The 13,240-nt window shown below is 42.8% G+C and overlaps 1 protein-coding gene across 2 annotated transcripts in view; it reads left to right on the plus strand.

Moving 5' to 3' along the window:
- Window positions 1-13,240, plus strand: part of aplp2 (amyloid beta (A4) precursor-like protein 2) — a 113,073-nt gene that overhangs the window by 92,374 nt on the left and 7,459 nt on the right. The window contains exons 14-15 of one of the 2 annotated variants that reach the window (XM_080731375.1): window positions 2,125-2,160; window positions 10,717-10,799. In XM_080731375.1, coding sequence (XP_080587501.1) covers window positions 2,125-2,160; window positions 10,717-10,799 — 119 coding nt within the window. The remainder of the gene's footprint in view (window positions 1-2,124; window positions 2,161-10,716; window positions 10,800-13,240) is intronic. The other variant, XM_080731376.1, reaches the window with a different exon arrangement.

Consider the following 13,240-nt stretch of genomic DNA (forward strand, 5'->3'; position numbering starts at 1 on the left):
ATTGAATGCTTTAACCAGTGAAAAATAGCAGATATACAAGCTCACAGCGCGGCACCGAGTGCCGCGCTGCGAGCTTGTAGATCTGCTATTTTTGGAAAAAGTTGTGAAAATGTGTGCAAATCTTTGAATATATGTATTTTTAAAGCGAACGTTTGTAACTCAAATTTTGCTTCTGGGTGGTCCCTGGAACTAGATATTTTGTCCGTGGCCAAATAAATATAATTTATTCACATGAAAAGGTTTGAGAACCACTGACATAGTTGTCTCTCAAGAACAGGCTGAGCTCCAGTTAAGTGAAAAGGACCTTTTCTTTGACGATGGCCGGCCAGATTGCTGACACAGAAACACAGGGTTTTCAAAAAACCTTAGAAGGATTCAAAAGACACTTATAGAATCGGGTCAAAATTCAAATTTTCACGATTTTTCAAAAATAGCAGATCTACAAGCTCGCAGCGCGGCACTCGGTGCCGCGCTGTGAGCTTGTAGATCTGCTATTTTTCAATAGTTAAAGCATAAAATAATGACGCACAATAATGCGTACCCGTTCTAAATGGGTTTTAAAGCCGAGCTGCTGAAGCGGGGGGCGAGAAGAACATTGTGTGCTTGCGGAGCCATGGATTTGGGCTTATCAGAGAGACCGCGCTCCCCGCGGCGGATTTGGGCTTATCGGAGTCTCTGCACCATTCTCTGCTGCCCGGCCCGGGCACAACTAGTGCAATTCAGATAAACTCTTCAAAGCCTCCAGACCTTTGATCTTTTTTACTTTTAAAAAAGTAAAAAATAAAACGGTCCCACCAACCGTTGCTTACTGTTAAATGTCATCCCTGCAACAGCTAACAAAAAAAGAAAAGGGACTGAATCTTTTAAGCCAAAGAACAAATCTGCAGAAATGGAGGCAAATCACAGGTGCGAAGTCACGAATAGGGATGGGACGATATGAAATTGTCATATCATGATTATTGTGATGAAAGAAATCGTGATTTACGATATTATCGCGATAATCAAAATCCATTATCCTGATGTGGAACATTTGCCCAAAAAAATAGCCGATCTCACAACATGTCGCAACATGACGAGTTGCTTGTAGATCTGCTATTTTTTGGCAAAGACTTGATAGAGAGTGAAAAAATACTGCATCAAGTAGGTATATTATAAGAGGGTTTAAGTGGTACCAGATATGCAGCTCGGCAAATAAAAGGTGAATTGATCCCAGTGCATGATGAAGGACGATATCACGATAAATCAAATCTTCACGATACGATTATCGTAAGCGTTTTTTTTCTTTATCACGATAAACGATAATATCGCGTATCGTCCCATCCCTAGTCACGAATTAACAGAAAACATACCCACCACCCCCCAAGTGTTGGGTTGTGGCCATGTTGTTGGAGCAGCGCGTCCTTTGATCCGAGCTTCTTGCCCTTCGATTGATTCTGGATTCCTCGCCGCTATGGGGGGGAGGGGAGGGGAAGGGTGGGGGGTCCTGTCTCAGTCAATTAACTCTCAAATACCTGGAACGCGCCCGAGTCGCGTTAGATTTTAACCACTTTAACCATTATTTTATGCTTTAACTTTAGAAAAATAGCAGATATACAAGCTCACAGCGCGAGTGCCGCGCTGCGAGCTTGTAGATCTGCTATTTTTGAAAAATCGTGAAAATGAGTGCAAGTCTTTGAATATCTTTGACCCGATCTTTGACCCGACTTCTAAATCCTTCCTCTGAATCAGTGGTTTTCAAACTTTTTCATGTCAAGAACCCCCAAAATTACAGGTATTTGGCTACGGACCCTCATCTCAAAATATGTTGTTCCAGGGACCCCCCAGAAGCAAATATTTGAGTTACAAATGTTTGCTTTTAAATAGATATATTCAAAGACTTGCAAAGAAAAATCATGATTTTTCAAAAATAGCAGATCTACAAGCTCGCAGCGCGGCACTCGGTGCCGCGCTGCGAGCTTGTAGATCTGCTATTTTTCAAATGTTAAAGCGGTCAATAATCCTAGGCCTAAATGGGTTAACACAGCATGGTAATCCTGTTTTCTCTCTCTTTCTCTCCTTCCCTCTTTCCGTTCGTTGTCTTTTTTTATTTATTTTTCTTTTCTTTTGCTCATTTCCAATGCCAAGGCGATCTATCAGACTCCCCACGTGCCTTCAAGAAAGGTTGGTGCCCTGTGCTCCTTCTCTCTTATGTTTTGTTCTTGCCCCGCCCCCCCCCCCCCCCCCCCGCCCCCGCCCAACACTAGAGCCCGACCGATATATCGGTCAAACCGATATATCGGTTGTTTTTGGACCCCGATGTCGGTGTCGGTATCGGACATCGGTCATTATCTCTCCGATGTATCGGTCATTTTTATAACGCCGTTGTCGGGTTTTGCATTTATCATTTTAAAAAATGATTAAACTGAAAAAGTGAAAACAGCCGATCTACAAGCACACAACGCCTCGCGGTGCGAGGCGTTGTGTGCTTGTAGATCTGCTGTTTTCACTACTTTTGTGCAATGGCCTTGTATGATGAAGCAGGGCTTTACCTTGCGAAAGAAAGTAAAAAAATGTGAAACTTGGAGATACGAGGTTTCCACCCGACAACGACGATAAGTAATATTAGACCACCATTTGATGACATTTAGACCCAAAACGTAGAATATATTGTCGTTGCCCGTAAGGATCCATTTGGTTTCATTTAACACTCACGAGTTAAAGATCTTATAAAGGGGTCCATTTGGTTACCAAATCTCCCATCATTTTGCTGGGGACCACCTGGAAACCCCTCAAGGACCACTGGTGGTCCCCGGACCATTGGTTAAAAAAAAAAAAAAAAAAAAGGTTTTGAAGGTAAGAAGTTTTTGAAATTTAGGCTATTTATTATCATTTTATATCATTACAAAACATCGTTTAAACATGGGCAATCGGTGGTCTAGCTAGCACTCCCCATCGGCAAACATTGGCCATTGAAAGCATGGCATCGGTCGGGCTCTACCCAACACACACCCATCCCTCCACCACTCTCCTGTTGTGTTCTGTTGTGTTCTCTTCTCTTCTGTTATATTTGGGGCTGCAACTGTCCATCGTTTTCTTAGCCATTATTCTATCGTTAGACCCCTCAGAAAAATGTGATTATGCGATCGCAGAATTTCCCCACATAATCAGCCAAATGGCGCAGATTATGCGGGGGTCACGTGTTTTCAAAAAAGGCAGCATAATTGCACATTTCCGCCCGCATTTTCGGAACTACCCGCATATTTCACCGCATAATCAATGATTTTAGTCTACATAATCAAGGTTTTTTTTTGCCCGCGTTTTCTGGATGGTCTATCTATGTTATTAATCGAATAATCAAGAAGCACGTTTTTTTTATCACATTTAATTTTGTATCTATCAAGCAATCGACTGGAAGAAAACCTTGAATAGATTTTTCTACTAAATTGATTCGTCTGATTAACCACTTTTTTTATAGTTCGTCGTACAACGGTGGCATACAAAAATAGCAAATTTCTAAATCAATTTGTCCCATGAACTGTTGCACCCCTAGTTCTGTTCTGTTGAGTTGTGTTCTGTTCTGTCTCTCTCTATGCGTCTGGGGTCTTTGCTCAACCCTGCTTTTGCAGCTCGCTTGTTTGTTTGTTTATTCATCTCTAGCCATCTTTGCTATTATCCATTCTCCTTATCATGAGTTCCCGGGTCGCCATATAAATGGTCTCATCATGCCTGAAACATCCCCAGGCTGCTCCACTGCCACTTGACTCTGGAAGGCAACGATAACGTTGCTTCTCAAGGCTGATTTATACTTAAAGGGGCCACACAATGCTTTTCAAAATATATATTTTATTTAAATATTCGTCCATAATACGGTTTTATACAGGTTTTAGCCTTAGAAACCACTCAGATATTGAAGTTTCATGTTCTGTCTGTCTCTAATTCCAAGCTATTTCAGATGCAATACCAAAATGCCCTTTGTTGGCAACGGGGCGCTGTCTTTGGGCTAAAATAGGAACGATACAGAGAAGATACGAGCTGCGTTAGCGTGGCACCATGCTAATCTTCTCTGTATCGTTCCAATTTTAGCACCATTTTACCTCATGGTTCCACCTCATGTATACATTATAGTCTCAATAGAATATAGCTTCCCAAAAAGTACCGCCCCTTCTCGAGGGGGCCCAATAGGAAATGAGCCCACTGCCTAACTAGGCTGTGAGAAGATTTCAAAAGAGTACCGTTCAGACACGCCCATTCAGAAAATCACTGAAATGAAAGGCAAGGCTTAGAGTTAATGAATTTGTTTTTTTGGGGGGGCTGGAAGAGACACTGGGAAGACCAAAAAACAAGAAAAAAAATTAAAAATTTGAAATTCATGGTGTAGTCCCTTTGAAGACGTAGTTTCAACTGAACCAAGGCAATTAAAAAGACCTGCTCACTCGCTTTGCCCTGAGAGAGCCAGCCATGCCGTAAAAGGTTTTGCCTGTGTTTTGGTTGAAACTGCGTCATTATTTAGCTGTACAACACGGTTTATTGATGAAGTTTAAATCATTCCTCTGTACTGGCAGAGACACACGGTCACAGTCATCATGGGCCCTCCTGCAGACAGACGTTCCACTCATGCTGCTGTCCCCGTCATCACGCCCTCAGTGGATGTGTCACCCTCCCATCCACACACATATGTTTGTGTATTACTAATAGGGGTGTAACGATACATTTAATAGAGATACGATACGCATCACGATACATGGTTGACGATATGATATTGATTCATTCATGGTGATACAATGGCTTTTAGGCCTTGAAGTTGCACACGGCAGATATGACACACAACCTAAATATACAAAGAAATGGCTGACATATTTGACAACTTTGTACTTTAAAAAGAACATTGATAGTGGAAATAGCCTATCTACTGTACAAGATCACAACACGTCGCATAGATCGTCTATTTCCACATTTTTTTTAAATGGTTGAAAATATATGAGCATTTTTCAACATGGAAACGATTATGACAAAATAATTGCGATTAATACAAATTGTGACGGGCCTAGTTGTGGGGATATTTGGCCCTCACAAGTATAGTAATACAATTACATGCGTGCGCGCGAGTGCGAACACACACACACACACACACACACACACACACACACACACACACACACACACACACACACACACACACACGCCTCGAAGGTCTCTCTCTCTAATAGGGCCTGTATGATTAACTGGCCCTGTCTTGACACATGGCGATTCTTCTCACCCCACGGCCAAGTCTTAAATTGCCTCAATTTGTCCTGCCAGACCTGAGACACTGATGCTGTTGATGTGTCACCTTTTTGTCAGATCTCGGGTTTGACCTTGTGAGCCTATTAATTCCAGGGAACGTTGGACATTGTGCGCATTGTGACCCACTTCCGCCGGCGATTAATCACGATTACTGTACAGTATAGGCGTTTTATCGTTGAGTGAGGATGAGGAATAGACGCCCTCCCCCTTTTAAAGGTGTATTCAGTGATAATGAAAGTGGCCGGGGGTCATCTTGTCACAGCGTGGAAATGTTTAGTTTTTTATAGATTTTCTACACCATTATAATGTTCTCGTTTTGATCATTATACCCAATCACTGAATATCGGTAGGCCTGCGTCTCCAGCTTCAGGATATGTATGATACTGATTTACTACGAGACTGTGGCATTTTATGAGTTCAGTAGTTTACAATCTAGGCATTTAGCAGACTTTCTTAATTCAGAGCGACTGTGGTTCTCAAAACTTTTATTTTGACCATCATAACTAAACATCATAACATAACTACGGCCATACTCTACCCTGATTGGTCGAGGACTGGCTGGCCACCTCTGAAAACGGAATCTAGCTATGCTCGCAACACAGGCCATGGTGGAAGTCCTTATATGGTCAGCACACAGGAAAATGAATGGTAAATGTACCAATTATATTTTTATTTGAATGAAATACAATCACTGAACATACCTTTAACTATGACTCCCTCCTCCTACGATCATGTGGCACTCTGTGTTAAGAACCCATTCTGCTAATGTGTTTGTGTGTGTGCTGTTCTTGTGTACGCTATATGTCGTGAGAGTGCAGGGGTCCTTGAGGACCCCCCAGCGACACGATTGATAGTTAGGATTTTAGGAACCAAATTCCCGTAGTGTACAAATGGAACCAAATGGACCCCCATGCTGCGTTCACACTGGCAGCTTACAAAGCGTCAGGGTAGCCGTTAATGTTCAGTGGAAGCCATCAACATGAAGATTAAAAGCCACGCCTCACATTTGTAGCTGCAAAAACAAATCTACGTCCAAGTTGAGCCGGCTTCAACTGCAGCTAACAAAGCTACAAAACCACCAAGAGTTGTTTAATCGTTTTCCCTCACCTTCCCTCTTCACACAGTGTATGATTGTAAATGGTGGAAAATTCGTACTAATTATTTCCGTCAGCCAATTTGCGTGACTTATTTCCCCCCAGCCCAGGCATGATATTTCCCTTGATGGTTTTTCTCGCTCGTCGTTGTCAGACACATGCTTGACTGCCAACGAACACAGTGTGTGTGTGTGTGTGTGTGTGTGTGTGTGTGTGTGTGTGTGTGTGTGTGTGTGTGTGTGTGTGTGTGTGTGTGTGTGTGTGTGTGTGTGTGTGTGTGTGTGTGTGTGTGTGTGTGTGTGTGTGTGTGTGTGTGAACATTTCAACAGCAATTAAGCGTCAGATTAGCCTTGTAAACCGCCTCCTCCTGCTGCTACATTCTATTTGCTCACCAGACAATGTAGAGCCTGTACCAATATGGTCAGACACGTGTCCATACATTAATTCAATGTCCAGAGCAGAGTTTTGGATATGTCAATCCATTCATTAACATAGCACTTTCAGATAACATAAAACTCTTTTATTTAGTTTTGGGGCTTTTTTGCCTTTATTGATAGGACAGTAGACTGACAGGAAATGGGGGGAGAGACGGGTAGTGACATGCAGCAAAGGTCGTCCGGATCTGGAATCGAACCGGCGCAGCCGCCAGGCATCCATGCCTATGTATCAATGCCTAAGTGCTATGCGCCCGGACCAGTAGGCCTCATAAAACTCACTTTTGATGTAATATACATTCAACGCCGCCAGCAACACACGGCATATGAATCACGTTTGCACACTGCCGCCCGTTTCGTATTTATTTTCGGACCAGGGTTGATTTTTTCCTTCACATTCAAATGAGGTGTTGAAATCCAAATCAATCACATCTCAATAGTAACCCTTTGTGACATGTGAACGCTGCTGTAATGTCTTACATGATGTCTTCAACTAGTGTAATGTCTCCCCTGACCAAAACCTGCCTGATTGTACTGCTGCCCGCCTTGTTGGAAGTACCGTTCAAACTGTCCGCCTTGGTTCAAATTCTGACCCCCTCTTCCTAGCAATCGATTCAGAATTTCAGGAGGAGTCTGGTTTACGAGGCTAGCGACAGATATGGTGCGCTGTAGGTCCATTTGGTTCCAGTTGTACACACTACAAAGAGCTAAATTAACACTGAGGATTCTACAGTGTATTATATTTTTATATATATAGTGTTTATTAAAAAAAAATAATAGCCAGCGCAATTGTCCAAAATTACACTTTCGGTTTGACGCTTTCCCAGTTTTAATGGGTTAAACTAGGGGGCCAGTTGTCCCGATATAAAATGAATCAAACACAGAACTAAAAGTTCCTATGATTGGCCACTAGCTGTGCTGTTCTGGTACCAAAAGTAACACGTTCTCCATAGGATTCCATTAATTTCCCCCAAACTTTTACGTTTGATTTTCTTACCTTAATAAATATTTTCATAAATACTTTATGGTTCCTGTCGCTAGTTTAAAGCCTTGTTTTAATCACCATGATTTGCGTTTTATGAAAGTATGGTCAAATTTATGTTATATTTGATGTTATAGCAGGGTATGCTGTAGGAGGGGCTTGTGATCATAGGCTTGTGATGATTCTTCTTCGTGTGCTTTATTTTCGGCAAGCTCAAGACAATATCCCATGTATCCCTGTGGTTGCACGTAACCGTTGGCAGCCAACAGCATTCCTTTGGTACCATTAAAACAATGATGGTGTCACCCATACAACGGCCAAAAAAAGCTTCATTTGCGCATCATAGAAACCAATGGCTTTCCACTGTCCATATCTTTTTTACAGTCTATGGGTTAAACTAGGGTCCTCGAAATTAAAGAGGTTGAGAATGACTGGTGTAAACACTGCAGTAGTCGTGTTGGATAAATACATTAAATAGTGCAATGGCTTAGTGAAATTACCGTTACGGAGCGGATAAAAGTGCAGAACTTTTTTTTAGGCTTCTTTAGGACCTAACGATGGATTTTATAAGGGTAAACATCATGGAATTTTGATGTTTACCCATATAATATCCATATCAAGTTGGGCTCCTATACAGGAGGAAAATACCCAGAAAGAAAATCTGCTTTAAGTAGGATGTGAGGGGTCTAACTAGGGGTTTGTCATGATGCTGAATCCATTTCAAGCATTTGTTTTGCACAAAAATCTTTCCTTGGGCGAGAAATGGCCCCACAAAATGATGGTTTAGTGATGAGTCATCATTTTTTCACAGTTTTTTGGGTGTTTTTGGGGGCCATTTCTCGCCCAAGGAAAGATTTTTGTGCAAAACAAATGCTTGCAATGGATTCAGAATCATGACAAACCCCTAGTTAGACCCCTCACATCCTACTTAAAGCAGATTTCTTTTGTGGGTATTTTCCTCCTGTATAGAAAGTCTATGGGAGCCCAACTTGATATGGATATTATATGGGTAAACATCAAAAATCCATGATGTTTACCCTTATAAAATCCATCGTTAGGTCCTAAAGAAGCCTAAAAAAAAGTTCTGCGCTTTTATCCGCTTCGTTTCGGTAATGTCAAAAACCAGCGTTAAGCAACTGAGCTAAAAGCCCTGGCAGAAGTGACAGTGGGTGACATCAGCGCTGGACCAACCGATAAGCCATAAACACACATCATGCCATTGTTCTCCAACTAAACCCAATGGCAGCGATTGTCCTGGTCTCGTCACAGCAAGGATCAGCTGAGCCTAGCAGCCAGGGGTGTCGCACCACATTCTGGGCCCTGGGTACGAGGATTCACTGCGGGCCCCCCCATGAATGTTCTTCATAGCGGGAGAACTATTGTGCTTGTGCTTTAACTATTGAAAAAAATAGCAGATAAACAAGCTCACAGCGCGGCACCGAGTGCCGCGCTGCGAGCTTGTAGATCTGCTATTTTTGAAAAATCGTGAAAAGTCTTTGAATATTTCAAATCCTTCTAAGGTTTTTTGAAAAACCTATGTTTCTATGTCAGTGGTGCTCAAACCTTTTCATGTCAAGGACCCCCAAAATGATATGTATTTGGCCACGGACACCCATCTCAAAATATTTAGTTCCAAGGACCCCCCCAGAAGCAAAATTTGAGTTACAAATGCTCGCTTAAAAAAATGCATGTACAAATGCAAAAATAGCAGATCTACAAGCACGCAGTGCTTGTAGATCTGAAAGCCCCTCCACCTTGGAGCCTAGTAACTCAGTCCCACTCCTCCCCCCCTTGTGACGCCCCTGCTAGCAGCAGACTCCATCTCCCCCATCCATCATTTAGGACCCTGGCTGCCCCGACTACTGCTTCTTCCCTTCTCTCTCTCTCTCTCTCTCTCTCTCTCTCTCTCTCTCTCTCTCTCTCTCTCTCTCTCTCTCTCTCTCTCTCACCTCCTAATGTATTCGTGGGCCGTTATCTAGCCGTGTATTTTTAGATACCGTGCCTTTATTAAAGTCTTCTTAGCATGCATATTTGACACCCTGGCCCAGTTATTCGTCTGGGCCCAATCAAATATGCAGGTCGACATGATCTACTGTTCCTTTTTTCTTTTTTTCCAATGTTTTTTATCTCTACTAGAAGGGCTTATGGTGATGGGATGGAATTATTTATGGATGAGGTTCGTGTCGGCACAGCTCAGAAGTGGAGCTAATGGAGAGATATGAAATGCAAAAGTCCTTATCGCCCGTATGAGGAGGATTTGGGGCTGTTTAACTGGATGTCTACATCTTAAGATGAGGCTGGGGCACGATGTGACCTGACTCAGCAAGATCCTTAAGTGTTCATTTAACTCCGAATAAGAGTGTACAAAATGGAACCAAATTAATCTGTGACTGGAGTACCCCCTTCTGTTTTTGCTGTACACTACATCAGTTTTCAGGCCAAGGACCCCTTAGTTGAGAGAGAGAGATGAAGCAGGGACCCCACAACCTTCTCATAGATTCCATATAGTTTCATCTTTTGACAGCACAATCACAAAATAGCTGATCTACAAGCTCACAGCGCGAGGCGTTGTGAGCTCGTCCGGATCGGGAATCGAACCAGTGACGCCGTCAAGCATCAATGCCTATGTGGTATGCGCCTGGACCAGTAGGCCAGCGGGCGCCCCGGACGCAGGGGTTTTTAAGTTGTCAGATTAACAATGGGACTTTACTGTGTTAGTTACTACAGTGCTTACACTGTGCTGAACGAATGGGGGAGAAAAAAGGCTCTCATTGTTTCCACCAACACAGCGAGCTGTCCATGAATGACAGTCGCAGAGCAAACACAACGTCTTAACGGGTTCGACGCGTGGCTGGCTATCCTTCACGTTGCTCGGTCCTCGCCCATCTGCTCCGCCGTTAAAACTGACACCGTTCCTCCCGTTCTACCCCTTCTTCTGCTGCAGGTTCCGGCATGTCTGGGTTGGACGGACTCATCGGCGCTGAGGAGAGGATCATCAACAGCAAAACCAAGATCAACAACAACGTGGTGAGTCCGGGTTCCAAGTCGTTATCGCACCACACCTCATTCCGACCCAGCCTCAAATCCTTCCCTAAAGTTTGAATTTATACTACGGATCCTTCGCCACAGTGGTGTGGCTCGCCGACGAGATCGTTTCTCGTCAGCGAGCCGCGCGCTTGTAGCCACAACAAAGTATAAATCAGGCTTTAATCGGCATCGGGGCAACTAAAGAGTAGCTGTGTTAAAGCAGAGATATCGTCTTTTTGTATTGTCCATATTAAGTCACAATAAGAGTACCATAGTCCATATTTTAAAATGTTGAATATAGATATTTTTTTTTTTATTTACCAGACTGTAAACCACAAACTAGAAGTTTTTAATCTGTTAAATTCTTAATGCAATCCCCCCTCATTCTGTTGAATTAGATTTTTTTACTTAACTCATATATATTCGGAATTATAAGACATAATACTTAATACTGGAAAAACGGTACATCTCCAACAGTTTGTGGAACAACAGTATAAGTCCGTACAAGCAATATTCAGCAGATAACGGGAGCAGGTAACATTAAAACAGACAATTGAACAAAATGAGGGGGGAGTGCAATAATAATTTAACAGATTAAAAATTAGTAGTTTGTGGTTTACATTCTGGTAAATCAAAAAATATATATATTCAACAAAATTAAAATACCGTATGGACTGTTATTCGTCTCAGGTACTCAATTAGAGCTGTACATATTCAGCAGCTGTCCTGACAGCCTTTTAGGCGTTAGCTGTACCGTAACCGGTACTGGCAGACCGGAGAACTAAGCAGAGATTAATCCTTGTCTGCACACACTAATGAAGACACTTCTCCTTTGTGCTTTTCACGCAGCGCTCTTTAAGTTCAGCTTTTTAATGATTCTGCTTATTCCAGCAGCTGTCAGAGTTAACAGCTAACACACACTTTTCTATTTTTGCTGTTGTATGCGTGTCTCCTTCCCTTGGCCTCCGCCTACAAACTCCTCATCAAGCCTTTACGTTCACAATGTTGTCATGCTGTCATCGTATGATTCATTTCTTTGCCAGAAAAAACAACATCCTCCTCACATACTTAAAAAAAAGAAAAACATGCTCGGCTGACGTATGTTGCATGACGTTTTGCATGCTAAGACACAGTATTGTCTCTGTATTTAGCTGTGTCATTTGTGTGAGATTTTGAAGCGTCTTTTTTTTCTCCTTTTGTCTTGTTTGAATGCAACTAAGTACACGGACGGAGCAATCTTGAGTTTGTCAAATCAAACGGGTGCATTGTCATCACAGTAGCACCAGGCGTCTACACGACACCTTTTCATCTTCTATAGAAACATCAAATCAAGCAGTACTTTAGTTACCGTCCATTAAAACCTTTTGCAAGGCTGAGGTCAGCGAATTTCTGAGCGGCACTAACCGCTCCTACGTCTGGCTTTGTGCATACAGTATGACCATTATGTCCCGCAAAGCCCGCGGGACGTTCATAGAGCTTAAAACGGCAGGTTCCTTGTCAATCATAAACCTACACCCAAACCTACTTTTGAAAAATACAGCTTTCATGAGCTGTTTTCCCCATCGACTCACTGTACACACTTTTGCATTAATCTTTTTGAATCCAAGATTGAAAAACAAGGTCATAAATGTTTTTTTTTTGTCCCGCAGTGACCTTCTGGGAGGTGCACTAGTAAAGCTTGAACGTACTGTATATCGTCACTGTCGGGCAGAAACCTCGTATCTCCAAGTGTCAAACGTGTACGTTTTTTGGTAAAGCAAAGTCCTGCTTCAGCTTCATCACACAAGACCATCGCACAAAACTAGTGAAAACAGCAGATCTACAAGCACACAACGCCTCGGCGTTGTGTGCTTGTAGATCGGCTGTTTTCACTAGTTTAGTCCATTTTTTAGATGATAAATACAAAACGAACGGTTTTGGACATACAAGGTTTCCACCCGACAACGACGATATTCAGCCTAGATTTTTCGTATTGACACAGGCCTGCCTCTATCGGACGTTTAGTATTGAAGACGGCGACGGGTGCATAGCTTAGAGTGGCGATCGTGCGATTGACCGATCGTTTACCCCCCGAGTGAAACCATCTCGGACTGCTCCGTCTTTGTAACACTGCCCTGATTCTGTGCCCGCCAGGTAGACTGCACCCACGTTCGCTCTCAGCGCTTCCCTAGTTCTCTAGAGCTCTGAATAATGAGTGTTTTCCGAAACATAGCTCTTGTGTATGCCTCGGAAAGAGCTAGAGTCTGCTGTTAATGTGCTTGCAAGCCCTCCCTCCCTTTCCCTTTCCCCTTCCCAACACGTACTGTAGTGGACAGCTTCAAGTGCATCATTAGCCCGACACAGATAATCCTGAACAGTTCACTTTCAGCACACAATCTTATTCCCCCCTCTATCCGATGATCTGTCTTCTTCATCGGCTGTCTCTTGCTCTCCTCGTATCG

The sequence above is a fragment of the Nannobrachium achirus genome (genome assembly GCF_963921795.1).
Source record: "Nannobrachium achirus genome assembly, chromosome: 8".
Taxonomy (NCBI): domain Eukaryota; kingdom Metazoa; phylum Chordata; class Actinopteri; order Myctophiformes; family Myctophidae; genus Nannobrachium; species Nannobrachium achirus.